At 35.1% G+C, this 19,014-nt stretch overlaps 1 protein-coding gene across 3 annotated transcripts in view; it reads left to right on the top strand.

Annotated features, from left to right (window-relative positions):
* The window catches only part of LOC129280844 (ATPase family AAA domain-containing protein 2-like), a 36,736-nt gene extending 29,541 nt beyond the window's left edge, over positions 1–7,195 (top strand). For all 3 annotated transcript variants that reach the window (XM_064111757.1, XM_064111758.1, XM_064111759.1), the window contains exons 20-23: positions 1,574–2,479; positions 3,031–3,146; positions 4,633–4,761; positions 5,411–7,195. In XM_064111757.1, coding sequence (XP_063967827.1) covers positions 1,574–2,479; positions 3,031–3,146; positions 4,633–4,761; positions 5,411–5,458 — 1,199 coding nt within the window. In that variant the 3' untranslated portion in view covers positions 5,459–7,195. The remainder of the gene's footprint in view (positions 1–1,573; positions 2,480–3,030; positions 3,147–4,632; positions 4,762–5,410) is intronic.
* The last annotated feature ends 11,819 nt before the right edge of the window (positions 7,196–19,014 follow it).

The raw sequence follows: 19,014 nt of genomic DNA, 5'->3' as shown, positions 1-19,014 counted from the left end.
GACTTCTACCGCACTGGTCTGCTTGAGCGTGCAATGTCAATTTTCGTTGCGCACCTTTTGCACTGCCATGCATGCACAAAAGAAGTTGGATGTCATGTGACGCATAGTGGCCAATCCACGATGCTTGAAATAATACACGTATTTTATAAAATCCGTTAATATGAAGCGTTTGTGAGTGATCTCATGGCCATCAATGCATTGGAATATAAGTCTGATATACAACCTAGTGATGAGATCATTGTGACAAACCCACACATTTTCATATGTTCTGACCAAGAGAAAATATTTAAAAAGCCTTGAGGCACTCTTTATCCCACTGCAAAGAAATCTTTGGAGCAATAAATTCCTAAAGAATGGTATATAATTGTATACTTACAGATAAACATATTCTTCTTGTATGCATTGAATTTGCTTATATCCATACTGATTTTTATAATGTTCCTGAATTGAAACTTTGTTAAAAGGTGTTTCACATTTAAGTTTAATAGATTACTTAAAGAAATCAATATTTTCACTAGATTTTAAGTAAGAAACTCAGACTTACAATCATAACAGTTATGCCCTTGGGCAAGACATTTCACTCAAACTTTCGGAGAAGTCTTAAAGCTGTCTGTCCTGATTGGTCCTCTGTAAGGGAGAGCTGCACCATTTGCAAGTTAAAGGACAAGTCCACCCCAACAAAAAGTTGATTTGAATAAAAAGAGAAAAATCCAACAAGTATAACGCTGAAAATTTCATCAAAATCGGATGTAAAATAAGAAAGTTATGACATTTTAAAGTTTTGCTTAATTTCACAAAACAGTTATATGCACATCCTGGTCGGTATGCAAATGAGGAGACTGATGACGTCATCCACTCACTATTTCTTTTGTATTTTATTATATGAAATATTCTATTTTTCTTTTCATTGTCTAGTGAAACGATTAATTCCTCCCTGAACATGTGGAATGAGCATTGTTAAATACCTTATGATTCAGTCAAGTTGGTCCTTATTGTCAAATCTATGAAAAATGAAATATATTGTATAATTCAAACAATTAAAAACAAAAGAAATAGTGAGGGACATCATCGACTGTCTCATTTGAGTTGTGCATATCACTGTTTTGTGAAAAATAAGCCAAACCTTAAAATGTCATAACTTTCTTATTATATATCCCATATTGATGAAATTTTCATCGTTTTGCTAGTTTGATTTTTCTCCATTTATTCAAATAAACATTTTACTGGGGTGGACTTGACCTTTAAAGAACCTTTTCCTGGTAAAGTGGTTGATATTTTTCATTTGCTTTGTAATTCAATCCATATGAATAACATTGTGCAAACAAACCCTACCATTTAACATAACTGTACAGATTGATATTCAGATGCTTACAGACTCATTATTCAGACTCATTGTGTTGGTTGATTGTGTTGTCTTCCCTATCCAGCGCTGTGCAGTTTCAAAATAGCCCGGGCTATACAGGGTTAAACCTCAATCAATCCTAAAGGAAGATGATGTAGAATATACTTTGTGAAGTTGGACTCTGTTGATGTAAAACAAGCACTTGATTAATTCTGTTATCATTTATTTTAGATCGGATGATCAGGAACAGGGCGTGTGAGCTGAAGGACATGGCATATGCCATCATCGATGCTGAGATGGATTCAGACTTTGAAAAGGAATGTGAAGAGATTGAGGAGTCAAGATCTAGGAGACAGGAGAATCCCACTATGACGGCAGCAATGGCACCAAGCTTCTACAAGACCTTCCATCAACTTACCTTGGCACAGGCACAGGAGCAGGCCAGGGATCTAGCCAACCAGAAAATAACACCACATCAACTGGATTCAAGGGAAGAAGGAGGAAGATCAAGCAGGCCAAAGAAGGCCAAGAAGAAGGTTTCAAAGCGACGAAGTGCCTGGTCTAGAGGATTCTTGTCGAAGAAGAAGATGAAGAAGAAAGAAGCCATTGCTGACGAAGAAAGTGAAGAGGAGAATGATGAGGAAGAGGCCATGGAGGATGATGAGGTTGAGATCTTACATAATGGACCTCTGACAAACGGCGATATCTTTAATCACCAAGAAACCAGTAATCAATCTGCTGATACGTCCATCGCTCCCAGTACTCTCTCTCAGATCACAGATGATGCTCCCATGTCGCCTCGTCTTAGTGGCAACCTTGATCATCACAATAGTGATGACGAGAGTGTAAAGAGTGGCCCACGTACCCCGCAAACCGAACCAACCATGGGACGTCGGTCGCTACGTAGGAGCACTGATCACGTGGCCCCGTCCCATCAGCTCCAGAATGGCATCAATAGTGAAGAATCATCAGAGGTTGAACCTCCTACTCTTGAGAAGGTTGAGCCATTACAAAGAGTCAGAGAAGACAGGTCAAAGGGCAAAGAGATTGAGAGCAGAGAAGAGGAGAGAAGAAATGATGATGGAGACACACCTACCTCAGCTGATTCTACCAAACCAAAGGATACTGATGGAATTGGTATGATTAATCTCTTTCTTCTCTTTCTGATATACACCCATAATGACCCTCTGTCCCTATTTTGGTGAAAAACTGTCCATAGGGTTGTGTAGAAGATTTCGAATGTCCTTATTTTCTATTTTTTGTTCGATCCTTTGTCCCTGTTTGTGGACTAGCAGGGTTTGCAGACATGCTGTTATCATGATAAAGAAAGAACTGTAAATCATAATGAGAGTCAGTAGGAATGTGAAATGAGGTCCCTTCCACCAGCCAACCAAAGAGAAAGATTTTATATAATTCTGTATAATGATGTCTTAGTGGGTTGAGATCTCACTTATTACCCATTATGCCTCCATTTGCATGTTGGGCAGCAGCGAATGTCCTTCACTTCTGTTGGTCCTGGGCCAAGATCTGTATAGTTCCTTATGTGTGCCTTAGGTTTTGTAGTTCTCCCTCTACTGTTCTGTGCCATGCGGTCTTGGGCCACCCCCTCTTTTATCTCCCTTCAGGAGTCCAGTGGAGAGCTACACAAGAGATCTCATAATCTCTATTAAATTGTCTTGTGTTTTTAGCTGCCCTAAGACGATCTAGCCGTCGACTGACCATAAGTCTTCAGGATGATCCTGTGCCAAGGAATATCTTGGATGCACCTGAACCTGAACTTATTGTTGATCATGACAGACTTAAGGTTAGTGATCTCTTTCGTAACGGTTTTTGTCTCACCTGCATAGCAGAGTGAGACTATAGGCGCCGCTTTTCCGACGGCGGCGGCGACGGCGACGGCGGCGTCAACACCAAATCTTAACCTGAGGTTAAGTTTTTGAAATGACAGCATAACTTAGAAAGTATATGGACCTAGTTCATGAAACTTGGCCATAAGGTTAATCAAGTATTACTGAACATCCTGCCTGAGTTTCATGTCACATGACCAAGGTCAAAGGTCATTTAGGGTCAATGAACTTAGACCATGTTGGGGGAATCAACATCAAAATCTTAACCTAAGGTTAAGTTTTTGAAATGTCATCATAACTTAGAAAATATATGGACCTAGTTCATGAAACTTATACATAAGGTTAATCAAGTATCAATGAACATCATGCTTGAGTTTCACATCACATGACCAAGGTCAAAGGTCATTTAGGGTCAATGAACTTTGGCCGAATTGGGGGTATCTGTTGAATTACCATCATAACTTTGAAAGTTTATGGATCTGATTCATGAAACTTGGACATAATAGTAATCAAGTATTACTGAACATCCTGTGCAAGTTTCAGGTCACATGATCAAGGTCAAAGGTCATTTAGGGTCAATGAACTTTGGCCAAATTGGGGTATTTGTTGAATTACAGCCATAAATTTGAAAGTGTGTTGGTCTAGTTCATAAAACTTGGACATAATAGTAATCAAGTATCACTGAACATCCTGTGCAAGTTTCAGGTCACATGATCAAGGTCAAAGGTCATGTTAAGGTCAAAGAACTTTGGCCACGTTGGGGGTATTTGTTGAATTGCCATCATATCTCTATAAGTGTATTGGTCTAGTTCATAAAACGTGGAAATAAGAGTAACCAAGTATCACTGAACATCTTGTGCGAGTTATAGTAGTTTTCAAAATCAGCACTGCTGCTATATTGAATCGCGTGATGCAGGTGAGACGGCCAGAGGCATTCCACTTGTTGTAAATATTGAATAGAGATGATGACCTTCTTCAAGAAAAAGAAGAGTATATTTTAATATTTCATTCATCTTACAATCACCAAACATAATGTTCACAACAGACATGTTATGTGGTGAGAGAGATCTATGTGTCTGGTCATTGTGAGGGATTGTGCAAGCCCCAAACTGAGCATGACACTGCTTTCCCAGGCCGTTTCATAAAGCTGTTCGTAAGTTAAGGGTGACTTTAAGAACAACTGGTGATTCTTTCTCGTGGTAAATGGTATGCACCAAAGCGTTCATTGGCGAGGGTTTTGTGTGTAAAGAAGGAGCACCAGTCGTTCTTAAAGTCACTCTTAACTTAGGAACAGCTTTATGAAACACCCACCAGGCATAATATGTATATAACTATGGCACATACTTCCAACCAGATAGTTCAATAAGCATAACAAATTCTAGAAAAGTAAATTGTGTTATAGCTTTTTTTTTTCATTGTTTGTTGGTATTCTTTCCTAATCAGCGGCTGTTAGAGAGCGTGACCCTCGCGACTACAAACTTCAACATTGAGAAGTTAGAGCGATTGTATAGCATCATGAGTCACCATATCTATCAACACAGGATGGATTATGATAAGACAAACCTCATTCAGGTGAGTTCTCTGCTATTTCAATGCCTTATACTGATCAGGGCTTTGATGAAGGCTTCTCATTTTCAGGTTGGCTTGCATTCTCCTGAATACACAATTGATTATTTTTATCACTTCATTTCGAGAACAACTAAATGAAGACACATAATAATAATAATAATGGTGGCTACTTATATAGCGCACAGGTCCACCTTTCGGTGCTCATGGCGCTTTTGAAAAAGGCACTGCTTTTATTAAAATCAGATAATAGTGAGATGATACTTCTTATAGGTTTATGTACACTACTGGGAAAAAACAGGACATACGATCATATGTTGATCTTGGTGCTAGTTCCCACTTTGCTTTTGCCAAATTAAAGAAAATTAAATTGTATATTTCAAGATACGTACAAAGACTTACAGTTTTAAAAAAGTTTTTTATGACTCTGAGATTAATAATGTGAGAAGATTAGCTTAACGGTTTTCACAGTATTAGAATCAAGAAATGCATTGTAGTTCAGACCTGGTGATGACGGAGGTATACATTTTGACTGCTGTCTTGAATCCATCTACATTCATTTACACCTTAAGGGACACTGAAATAGCAAAAATATTCAAATCATTTAGATGAAATGATGAAGTATTTAATATATTTTATTACTTTTTTCCCTTAGGCAATGGAGCAGGAGGTTATGAAAATAACAGTTCAACCAGTGGTCTAGAAGAAACGAGGTGGTGTGTAGGACTTGAAGTTTGATATCCATTGGAATCACGGCAGATATGTCACGTTGCAGTTCATGTTTGTTTTTTGAATGATGTTGATTGGCACCAAGCAGCGTTTGTGAGAGTTTGATGTACTATGGGATGTGTCAAATGAACTCCACTAATGAATAATTGCTAAAACGGTATATAGATTTAAGAATCACCCAAGTCTTTGATAGTCGATTTTGAGTAAATCGAGAAAAATGAGCCAATATTTGGATTAGTCCAATGAGGATTGCGGTTAATATTTCATTACTGTGGGGCACTTTTGGGTGGGATTATAGGATATTAAAAACACATCAATAGGGTTGGTCTATAAGCAACAACTTCTCACATTTAAGTCAATTTATCTTTGTCGTTGGTTTTTTTTTTCCTCTTAAAATTCTGTGAGTTCTGGACAGTGTTTTACTTGGAATTATGTGATTTATTCTGTTTTGAGTATCATAGAGAACTTTGGACCTGAGAATTGCCTCTTCATTTTCAGAAAGGACTAACATTAGTTCACAACCTATTATTTCCTTTCAATTAATATTTGCAAATGTAAAAGTATTTACTATTCAACCCATTTGTATTTGCATTTTCATTTTTGATATAAGTTGTCAAGAACTCCAGTTCAGTTTAATTTTGTGATATGCAAAATCGATAGTTTCTTTCATATAACTTCAAACCTCATGGCATAATGATATGAACCTTTTCTAGATGAAATATGTAAATCTATGTGTTATGATAATAATAGTCACTCGACCAACATCAATGAAGGCCAATTGACAAAGAAATACATTAACTGCCATTACTTCAGACAATATTATCCAAGAAATACTTTTTACCTCTGAATTATAATTAGGGATAATCAAGATAAAGTACATTTGTGACCTGCCATTTCAAAACCAACAATAATTTGCCTGGGAAGGTTCTCTTTAAAGTAAGTAAAATGATAATTTTTTCCTCAGAAAGTAAACAAAAGGAAATTAGCTTATCTGAAAGAGTAAATCTTCTCCTTCTTACTGTCACAATATTAAGTTCTAAAGTGATATAAAAGAGATATTTTATGGACTGCTTGGAAGTTTCACTGAGATCACACAGTGTGCACATCTCATTCTTGAGAGCACCCCAAACTTCAAACCTTGTTTTCTCCTTATGTTTTCAAGCTCTCATTGAATTTCTTTTACATTCGAACAAGTACTTTTGTGGATTATTGTTGATCACTTTTTTCAATTTATATATCATTTTGAAGCTTAGGATGTTCTTTTTTCTTTCTTGCTCAATAAAAATCTCAAAAATAATTTTGGGTGATTTATAGTTGGTTTCCATGTGGCAGGTTACATGTATTTTGTGCAGCCAATTGAATTGACTAAAGGTGCAACCTCCAAATACAGTGTGTGTTATATTATTTATGTGCAGTTAAAGTATGCATGTAAATTCCAATGCAAATTTTGAATGAATGTTGTGTATGATATGTTCACACCCTTTTGTTTGTGTCTGAAACACTTGATTACCCAATTGCTGATTGAAGGGGGTTCCCCAACATGGTGCTTGGGCAATGGGGGATTTCCCTAACATTATTCTGGGGAATCCCCATTTGGCCGTAGTGTTGTACAGGGTATCGTGAGGTGTTGCATTTATGTTCTTATTTGTATTTTAGTTTGTTTTTCCTCTTTGTCACAAGTGCAACAAATAATTGTTTGTTTGATATTTATTGTATTCAATAATTTCAACAATATTCTCCTTTTATTGTACTGTTTGGTATTTGTCTGAATAAGAACCATTGGGTTTTTGCATTAAATGAATTAATTGATCCTTGTTTGAAGAATAGGAACCTTTGCATTTGAGCTGAGGATGACTCGCAGTCATGTGTTCTGCGTAAACTTTTGCTCTAATATGGTGAAAGTATATTGTGTTTTCAAGGTCTCGGCATAATAATATTCTAGATTTTTTCACTCTGTTCAAATCATATATTTCTCCCAGAAATATTATTAATGGTATTGCGTTCAGTAACATTGTGTTGGATATCCATTCAAGTCTCATGCAATATAGGCTTGTGTGTAGTGTTTGTGTACATGTTCAGTAATATGGAAGGACACATGATCTGGCTTGGGCATTTTTCATATGTAACAATATATTCTACACCATGCACACAGAGTAATTGTTGATACATATTCTCAATAGCCAACCACACATCTCTGCAACATACTGACAAAACATTTTTTGTGTGTATATCAAATCACATTCTACTTCTGATACAAGAAATCAAGGATATAAATCTACCTCAATATTGCTGCATTATCTCCTCATATCGCCTGATTTCTACAAGGGTTGTTCATTATGGGTCACTGTCACAGTGTACATATTAAATTGATAATGTGTCTTTAAACTCTTGGTCCGTATTCCACAGTCCGGTTTAACTTAGACCGTGGTCTTACTCTGTGCTGAAATTATGGAAAGCCAAAAATGTCAATTTTTTTTAATTTACATTGTATATTTATTATGATTATTGTGCTCTTACTCCTCATGGTGAAGAAAGCTATCTTATTCATCCTTCCAGAACAGTTAAGAATGATTTGAGAGAAAAATGAGCTGATATATTGAAATCATACTGTTTTAGATTTTTCTATTGGCTATCCATACTTAAACCACAACTTTAAACCCGAGTTTAAAGTAAACCCAACTTGAGAATATGGACCATGGTCCGTATTCTAAAGTCCGGTTTAACCCTAAATCTCCCAGGGTATATTGATTCTTGTCATTCCGGGGGGGGGGGGGGGGGGGGGGCATTATGCCCCCCTCCCCCTTAAGATCTCAGCCGCGGATTGCGCGATCACAACAAAAATTTGCATGATGGTAGAGAATGACGTAATCTACGCAGTTGCATTGGTAAATTTCACTGAATTCATATATTTTATATGAATTATTTATGCTATTTATTCATGAAATCATACTTTTTTCTCTGAATCACTAAATAAAGCTCCTAGAATGCTATTTTTGATTGAAAATATTCTTTATAGCATTCCTAACAATTGTGAATGAAAAAATTATGTTACCAAGACCGATTTCTTATGTATTTTATTGTTTTTTTAATTTCTTATGTATTTCTTTGTTTTTTTACTTTTTGTTTTTTTATTGTTTTTTCGATGGAAATCATTCCAGACTTAATTCTGATCATAAACAAGGCAAATTAAGTTTAATCAGTAAAAGTAGAAATAATGATACATTTATGAATTTTGGCTAAATACAAAATTTGCATTGGATTTGTATATGAAATCACGTTTATGAGCAATTTTGGGTCTGACATGCACTTACATAATGTTGCGTAATGTCGTAACCGCGTACCCGGGCGTCACAAATTTGGTCTCAAAATTTGCGTGAGACTTGAAAGTAAAAAAGTCAGTGAGCGGCGAGGTCAAAAAAATTTTGCGCAGCAGATATATTGCGAAAATTGTCGAGGGGGGCATTATGCCCCCCCCCCCCCCCCCCCCGGGAGAATTAGGGTTAACTTAGACCATGGTCTAACTCTTTGCTTAAACTATAGGAATCCAGAAGTGTCAAAATTTTGTTTACACTGAAGAAAACTAATTCAGTTATTATTCTCAGACAGATAGGAATGATTTGAGTGACAGATGAGCTGATACTAAGAACTTGTACTGTTCAATATTTGTGTCACAATTGGCTATCCATAGTTAAACCACAAGTTTAGACCAGAGTTTAAATTCAATCTTGAGTTTAGAATACGGGAAGTTCTCTCTTTGCTGCAGTGATAGGACATTCAGTTATGAGGCTGTCTGGCTTAGAATATGGTAAAGTTAGGGAGGAAGTGATGTTAACAGAAGTTAGTTTGTACAATCAAATAATACTTGATACAAACCTCTCAAATTTTCTGAATTTTGAGGAATGAATATCAATTTGTTACCAATCTGAGCTCTGAGTTTCCATACAAGTTTCCTATTTCATTGTATAATCCTATAGGAAATACTGTTTTGTTTTCCTTTTTTTAATAGCAAAATCATAGATACATGTATTGTACAGTTACATGGGATTGGATGTCTAGTGTGTGTTAGCTGTTTGTGAGTTAGGAATGAGTGGTGAGCCATTCTTGTAGTAAATGATAAAAGGATCACCAGTCATTCATAAAGTTGCTTTCAACTTGTAGCTTTATGAAACATTGACCTGGGCCCTGCTTTACAAAGAGTTATGATAGATCCAATCAACCTCAACTGTATGGAAATCCATCCATACCATATTTTTTTCTACAGGAAATTTGCACAATCTCCTTAGAAAACAAAGAGAATCACACTGAATCTTCAAGGAAATGATGAACGTATGATTTGTACATCATATCTAGAAAATATTTTGAACAAATTTGCATTTTAGATGCTGACGTTGCTGGCTGTCCATAGTTGTGATTGATCTGATCAATCGTAACTCATTGCAAGACGGGGGGCCTGGATGTCAATCAGGTTCAAACCCATGGTTACAGAGCCTACTGATGTAAATGATTAACCCATGTGCTTTTCGTTCATTCATTGATCAAACAATTTTGATTTTCAACAACAGTAAGTCACTCGAACAGTTTTTTATATACAAGTATAAAGGCCATAATAGTCTTGCAATTTAATTTACTGGTTAAAAAAAGGAATAAAAACTGTTTCCTAGTCCAAGGGCAGATGGAGAATAGTAGATATTTGATGAAGAAATGCATAGATACAGGATTGGTGTTTTAATTCAATTTAGGTTTAGAACACAGCTTGTTTTGTTTGATAATAGGTCCTATATTGAAGTTAAGTTTAATCAGTGAAAGAAGAAATAATGATACATTTATGAATTTTGGCTAAATGCTCAATTTGCATTGGATTTGTACATGAATTCATGTTTTGGGTCTTACATGCACTTACATAATGTTTCATAATTTCGTATCCGCGTACCCGAACATCGCAAATTTGGTCTCATAAGTTGTGAGATTTTAAAGTAAAAAGTCAGCGAGCGGCGCGATTGAAAAAAGTTCACGCAGCAGATTCATCATGAAAAATGTAGAGGAAATCTTTAGGGTTAAGAGCAAAAGAATGAAACTCGAGGGTCACTGGTTTGAATCCAAGTCATGTCTTGTTTTCCTTCAGCAAGGAATATCCCCACATTGTTCTGTACTCGACCCAGATTGGATGAATGGTAAACCGGCAGGATATCTTGAATGCACTCAGCGCTGGAGACTGTAGCTCAAGCTAAAGTTGAGATAATAATAGTAGTTTTCCTCGGAATAAATAATTTCTAGATTTATAAATGCCTATTAATTGGATAACTGATCTCAGTAGTTAATTAAGGTTTTCATGGTAGTTACAATAAGGCATTAAAAAGGAACCCCACCGACCCTTGTCAAATCTTCTGTTTTTTTTATTTGTTTCAAATTTGTTCCTCCTCCTCCCCCAAAAAGTGCTGACTGATCCTTATATTTATTGTTTTGCCTACTTTTTTACTGTCAAATGGCATGGTAGAACATCATTCATTACACGGGAAGGAAATAAAAACAAGCAACTGACACCCCCCTTTTTTTTAACCTCTGTTGCGACAAACATTTTTTTTTGGCCTAAGGGTGAATTACCATAAATGTAAGTTTTGGGACTCCAGGTGTTTTTCAATTGTTTATTTCAGAGTAGTTGAATTTATGAACATACATTCCATGTCCTAATCCTGATTGTGTAATGGTTACAGAATATTGATGTGGTGAATTTTATTTTTTATCAGAATTATTATCCCATCTCTTCATGTTTTACGCCCAAATCAAGTATTAGTTACATGTGTTCCTACTTTTGTGAATTTTCATACATTAATGAAGAAGTTGTTGATTGTTACAAATTCAAAGTTTAACTTCCATTTGTTCATTTTCAGGATTTTACAAGTAAATTTGTCATGATAAAGCAAATTTTATCAAATCTTTCATTTTTTGAGGAAAAAAATTGATTGAACAGTTGACTTCTAGTTTGATGAATTGATAGATTGACTAATCTGTTGATGAATTGACTAATCTGTGTTAGTTGATGAATCGTAGTGATGAATTTAGTGTTGTTTGAAATGTTACTTGTAAAATTTATGATTAGATTGACAAGTATTTTATATATCCAAACAAACTTTTCACATGACTTAATTTTTGTAAACTTTATTTTGGTAAAAATGGATATTTAATGCTATACGTCTAGTTGTCTAACATTATACTAACTTATATGATAGTAATATAAATGGAGCATAATTTATTGAGTACATGGGTACATTTTCCTTTTTTTTTAAATTGAATGTTTTGGTGATAGGAATGTAAGATAACTCTATGCCATGTGTTGATAGAGAATCAATGATTACCAGTTTGGAAAACAAATTTCACTTTACATTTTACATGGTTGTAATTTTACAAATGATTTGTATAGTGTGTTTTTTGTTTCACACATCTAAAACTGTTTAATTTAAGTTATTTTGTTTTCACTTGACCTTAAATTCATCAAATTGTTAAATACAGGGGTGTGAGAGTTCAGATTTTATTTGTTTTGATTTTCAGCTTAATTTCAGCTTATTTTTGGCCTTCCTCTGTACAAAAAGTATGGGAGCTCTTTCTATTTCAGACTTTTTCAACACTTCATCTTTTTTCAGATCTTTTTATTTGTGACCACTCACCCCCCTGTAAATAGTGCAAGAAAGTATTAAGTTGAATTGTTTTAATAAGGTCTTGGCTCTGTAACACAACAAGATAAATCAATATTTACAATAGAGATTATTTACAATCATAGAATGAATTGTTTTGATATATGTGACATCGTCATTATGTGACATAGAGATATATAGGGCTCATCCTTCGTCAAGAATGTAGAGGATTGAAACCAGATCTTTACTATGGAAAGCAAACAAGGACTTAATACATCATCTAGAACATGTGTTCACACATGACACTCTGTGTGTTCCTTTGTGTTTATAAATTTATCAAATAGGTTCTGTGTTAAAATGCACCCTAGGAAGACTGACCATCAAGCTGCATGCATGCTTGGTATAGGTTGCTCCGTCCAGATTGCATTTATAAATTCTCCCCCAGGGAGTGGAGATTGTGCATTCTATGTGTGGAACGCAAAGTGATTGGTCCAATTATCAGGGTAATAATAATTGTATGTTAAGCCCTTAAAAACCCAAATGGTTCATTGGATTTCACAACATCAAATAGTAGGTTTGATTGATGCAAGAATAGTACTACTATCTCATACCAAAGACGGTAGTGTATAGGCCTTGTAGATAATGAATTATGGTGTTCCTGGCTTTCCATAGTTCATTCATCCTCCCAGCTATACAGACACACTCAAATTAATCATCAACATACCTTCCATAATATAATGATCCAGTAATAATGGGTCAATTCATGCTGCAAACTTATGCAATTTTTAGTATTCATCACTTTTTCTCATGATTTAATGCAATGAGAAATGTTGTATTGTTTGAGTATTGATTTCATAAAAGACCCTGGCCCTGTTGTATAAAGGTTACCATTATGGTAACTTTGCCATCCAATGGTAACTTTCATGGAATCCTTGATTTTGATTGGCTGTTGATCAGTGTTACCATGTTAGTTACAATAAGCCAGTTCACGGTTAGCTCATGATCAACTTTTCTCAAATGACCTTTGTGATTTTTCATTAGGATAAGCACTATCATTTTCAAATGTAGATGTTCCGTAAGAACAAAAGGCATTGTATAGACCAGGTGACTAGAATAGTACATCAGGGATAAAGTTTGGAAATCTGTTTTATTGTCTGCCTTTGGCACATTTGACTATTGTTTAGGCTCCTGTCAAATACCAGTGATTATGAAGGCTCTATTTATTACTCTTCAGCTTGGATGTGATAAATATTTTGAAAGGAATACATGAATAATCATCAAATGCCTATGTCATTGAATTTGAAAGCCACCTTCATGGTTGTCTCTAATGACCTTTTTCTGCTCGTGCGCAGTTTACAACCGTGAACAGGCTTATTGGATGGCATGCATGCTATCTATTAGGAAGAGCACCATCATACCTGTAACAGTTAGTTCTTACTGCTGTGGCAAGTCAATACATCATTCTGTATTAAGATGAAATGAAACCAATGATCTGACTTTCAGTTTGTGGAGGAACATTACAAAATATCCATGTTGTCTATAATGTATAAATGATAGAACAAGTACTAGAAAAGAAAAAGACACATTTTCATCATGTAGGATTGGCTGGTAAAATACCATTGATGTAAGAATAAAGCAGTACCCTCTTCCAAACTTAAGTGATAAACCATATTTAATTTCAGCAATAATTGTTGAATGCATTATTTCTGTTGATGGGGGGGGGGGGGTCACTCCTCTGTCCTTTCAATGACATCCATTTAAGAATTTATTTTTTTTTAATGTAGTTTTCAGTCAAATAGAATTGATTGGTATTTAAGGTATTTCATGGAGGGGGGGGGAGTCCCTGATCCTTCAAAATTTGTGACCAGTCACCCAAAACCAGCAATAAGTCACCAGGGAATATTCTCTGAGGCTTAAAACAATCATTTGGTCTTTAAAAAGCAAAATATTAGATATGCGTATCTGATCAGTTAATTCTTCTTTATGTCGGCATTTGATGTATAAAGTGAAATAGAATATGAGATACACAAGAGTTTCTTTGACGACCTTTTTTCCGGTACAAGTTGAAAATTTGATTGAGATGGTACAGCGTAAACATCTATGCTTGAGTGAACTCCAAGCCTTGTCTTCTCCTTTGTTCTATGGAGCTCTCAGTTCATTTCTTGTACATTCAATCAAGTGCTTGGTGGATTGGCATTGTTGATCAGTTTTACAAGTACTTTAGGTTAGGATGTACCTTGTCAAGATCACTAGTAAGAAAAATCTCAGAATTCATTTTTGCGAGTTTTTGTTGGTTTGCGGTCGGCAGATCATCTTTGTACTGTAGAAAGAAGTAATCTAATTCCAAGGGTTTTCCCCTTTTTGTTTCATTGAAGTGACTACTGTGCATTAAGATTTCTTGATCAAATAGTGGATGTGAATCACTGTCTTTTGTATTATATGATTTTCATTTTAGTTTGTGTTATGTGAAAATTGATAACAAAGAATTTCTGTACATTGTGGGAACACAGTGATGTTGAGAAAAATACTGATATTTGAATTAATAAAAAGGTTTTTGCCTTGATATGAAATGTGCTTTATCTTGTTTTTCTTTGCATGTGTCTGTATGCCAGACAAAACACAAAATAAGTATGCCAAAATAAATTTTGAGTGTGAATAGGTCCTAAGCTGTTGACGGTCCAGACAACCACAACAAAACGTTGAATATAAATTAAAATCAGAACAAGAAAATGTCTAAATAAGAAACTTCTGCCACTTTAAAATTTTAATTTCACAAATCATGGTCTCTGTGCATTGTGTGTTCGCCGAGTCTTACCAGACATGTACCAAACAGATTAATGTAGCAGAATCAAGATCAATGTAAGTCACCTTCCAAAAGACATGACCAAGGCTTTAACCTCAAAACTCTGCATCAGTTTGTAACTTCCCCAATTTAACTTGGATTACAGGTGCATGCCACAAAGCCCAGTTGTAAAAAAAGACATTTTTTCTTCTGCAAAGCAGAGAAAGATGATACATATAGGTGCTGCTTCTCCTATGTCGTCGGCATTGAAATCTTAACCAAGGCTCAGTTTTAGAAATTTCATTATTTAAAAAGTATATGGACCTAGTTCATCATGAAACTTGGACACATGGGTCATCAAGTATCACTGATCGGTTTGCATGAGTTTCAGATTACATGACCAAGGTCAAAGGTCATTAAGGGTAAGTGAACTATGACCATGTTTTCGGTATCAACATCGAAATCTTAACCAAGGTTTTATTTTAACATTTTTGAAATGTCAAAACCGCTCAAGTCACAGGACCTAGTTGATGAAAATTGGAAATAAGGGTAATCAAGTATCACTGAATGTCTAAATTGTGTTGAAAATCACATGATTAAGGTCAAATGTCACGAGGGTTAATGAACTTATTAACACTGGAATGCTTATCAGGATTAAGTTTTTGAAATTTTTTAAAGTAAATGAATCTATTGCATGAAACTTGGACATAAGGGTAATCAAGTATCACTGATCATTTGCATGAGTTTCAGGTCACATGATAGAGATCAAAGATCATTTAGGGTCGATTAACTTCACATTTTATTGTATAATTTTTTTTTTTAAGCAATTCATGTAAGTTGTTTTTGAAGTGATCAGCACTTCTGCTATCGCGTAATGCAGGCGAGACTGCCAGTGGCATTCACTTACTTGTTTATATCAAGATCTTGCTTATATTGGGATTTGAACCCACAACCTTGCCACTGTACGCACAGGATCATCCCACTGGGTCATACCAGTTAAGACGAGTCAAACAATTCCCAATAAGACTTGTGCTTATAAGCACATTTATCATGCAGGTCTTAACAGTAATCATAGCAGTAAATAATCCATAAATAGGCCCACTACTTTTATTAAAATTATTCAGTGTAGGACATCGCATAGGAATTTAAAAGAAATTTATATTTCATTTGAAGTTAAATTTTTAGGTGCACAGACATGCCCCCCCCCCCCCTCATACAGATGAACCTGCTCAAGTGACTAAAGACCAGAAGTCAAATTTATTTGAACCATAGAAACCTGTTCAAGTCAGAAGAGGTATGAAACATATTGCTTGCGTAATCTGGTCCAGAAAAATTGGCTTTGACTTCAGGGAATAGGCGATTCAAATAAAAAATAGGCCGGGGGTCAATTCGTGCGACATTTTTGGTGTCCAATTTTGTATTTTGAGCTACTGCAGTCATAAAATATAACAATGAAAGAACATGTAGTTAGATTTCAGATGACTATCATAATAGTATGCCAAACATGTTCATTCAATGTATCTAAGGTGAGAATTGACAATAGTTTGGATGGAATATATAATAATTGATGTAAATGGGACACCCAAACTATCACAAACAAGCCCCCTGCTTCACATATTTATGGACATTAAAGGAGAATGAAACCCTTGAAACCAGCTGAATCCATATCAAAGAGAAAAATCAAAGAAACATATTGTTGAAAGTTTGAGGAAGATTGAATGAATAATAAGAAAGTTATAAGCATTTGAATATTGAAATCACTAATGCCATGTAGATCCTCCCATTGGCAATGCGACCAAGATCTGTGATGTCACACACGTACAACTCCCTCATTACTTTAGTACTTATTTCACTTATATTCTCACTTTTATCGAGTCTATCACAAGGTGAGATGTTCTTTTTATGAGAGGACAAGTACAGAGTTTTCACAACATTATATCATTGATGAATCGTTTGTCATATGATTAGAATGAGCAAAGAGAGATGTTTTGGGGTATATTTTCAGTGTCCAAAAGGGGAGAGTTGTTCATCTGTGACATCATAGATCTTGGTCGCATTGCCAATTGGAGGATCTCCATAGCATTAGTGATCTCGACATTCAAATGCTCATAACTCTTCTATTGCTAGTCCTCTTTTACTCAAACTTTTGTTGATCTTATTCTTTGATTTTTCTGCTTTTACAAAAGCTAACTTGCTCCAAGAGTTTAATTCTCCTTTAACCTGTAATGTGGATTCCTGTGACTAGTTTTCCCTATCTTAACATGTATTATTGTAACCTGTCTGTCTTATAAAGACCACTTCTTATATCATCCTTGGGTAGTCTTTATAAACAGTTTTGAAGAGACTGAACAGACGACAAACACTCCATGACAATTAACATACCAAGATGCTATTTGGTTTTTATTAGCCACAAAAAAGAACAACAAAACAAAGAGGGGTATCGATACAAAAATGGGACGTATAAATGATTTAACAACTGTTTTTAGAGTAACAAACAAATTAAGGGGAAACTTAAGACACATTTATAAGCTTAACATAATCTTGACACCTTTTTTTATTTCATAAACACACCAGGAAATTAAAACGGGTTGGTTTATGACAATGTAAACATCATGTAAAAAGGGTAGGCAATGTTTTACCAAGAATATTAGTAGACTTTAATTTTATTCCTTATTACAAGGAAAACCATTACCATCTGTTATAAAATACGTTCTATGACATTATCACTTTATAATCTTAAGAAAATCACACAAGTGAATTTTTGTTACTATATCTTTTAGTTTAAAACTTAAGCATGTTATTGTACTTTTCTTTGTTTTAAACAATGAAAACATTGAGATAAGGGATGCCAAAGATTTGAGCTGTTATATAGGACTTTGAGAGGGGTGTGTATGCTGTGTACGGTATCTTGTCAAAACTTCTAGCTTTATTTCCAAGCATACCTGCCAACCATGAGAGCCAAGCAATAGGCACAAATTACCAACCAATTTTCAAAAATAGAGCATTCTTAAGTAACCCGTTCATTACTCCAGAAGAGTGTTCACAGATATGGGAACACATGGTTAAAGTGGCAAGTTTCTTTTCCCCAAAATACAAATATTCTTTTATTTTAAGCAACAAAAGGTAGATGTGTTAAACATTCAAGAATACCTGTTGGCCTATAAAAGGACTTGACCACACCACTGATCTGTACCTCTTCATCCTAATCATAAGATTCTTCTTTCTTTCATGAAATTACATAAAATTATATCTAGAATGTTTACCCTTATTTCATTAGCAGGACCAGTCACTATGTAATGTGCTCTCATCTAATCTTGTCTTAATTATGATCCACTTTACTGATAATGATTTATATAACCTGCTACAAAACAATTCCTTGCCATTTCACTTCCAATTTGATTTTCTACCCACCAACATATCAGCAGCCCAATGTAACTCATAGAATGTAGTACTACTTGGCAGAAACTGCGGTGGGGGTGTATCATTATGGCCTTAATTCACAAAGGCTGTTTTGATTTGTGGTTTCAAACCACGGCTGATGCTGATTTCATCCTCCATTACGCTTCACTCAGCATGTGTATTTACAAAGTGTCCAATACTGATTGCATGCTTTTGCGAAAGGGAGCTAAATTGACGCTTGTTACTAAGGTAACTGAATTAATGAGTCCGCTATTAATGTAAATTACTCAAAAACAAACGGTGAACTCATTAATTATGTAACCTTAGTTACCAGAGTACATTTAGCGCATAGTGATAAAAGCATGCATTCATAACTGGACGTTGAATTAAGCCTAATCAATTCAAACAATCTACATAAACCTTGATTTGAAACCACGGTATCAAAATCACCTTTATGATCTCGGTCCTATGCTTCTCAAATATATATTAAGTCACATGCAATCTATTCAATGAACCACACTTCTTTTTTCTTTTTAAAATTAAATTCAAATCGATTGATAATAAGCACAATTTTTTAAAATTTCTACATGTATATAAAGCATAAGAAAACAAGATTTCTTAACAATTATTTCAGAACCAAAGTTCTTTGTCTATAAAGCGCTTGTAAAGATAAGATTAATTGATATAAGATGCAAGATTATTTACTAAGCAATCCAACAC

This window comes from Lytechinus pictus, chromosome 17 (assembly GCF_037042905.1).
Source record: "Lytechinus pictus isolate F3 Inbred chromosome 17, Lp3.0, whole genome shotgun sequence".
In the NCBI taxonomy this organism is placed as follows: Eukaryota; Metazoa; Echinodermata; class Echinoidea; order Temnopleuroida; family Toxopneustidae; genus Lytechinus; species Lytechinus pictus.
This window is presented reverse-complemented; position numbering and strand designations above follow the sequence as displayed.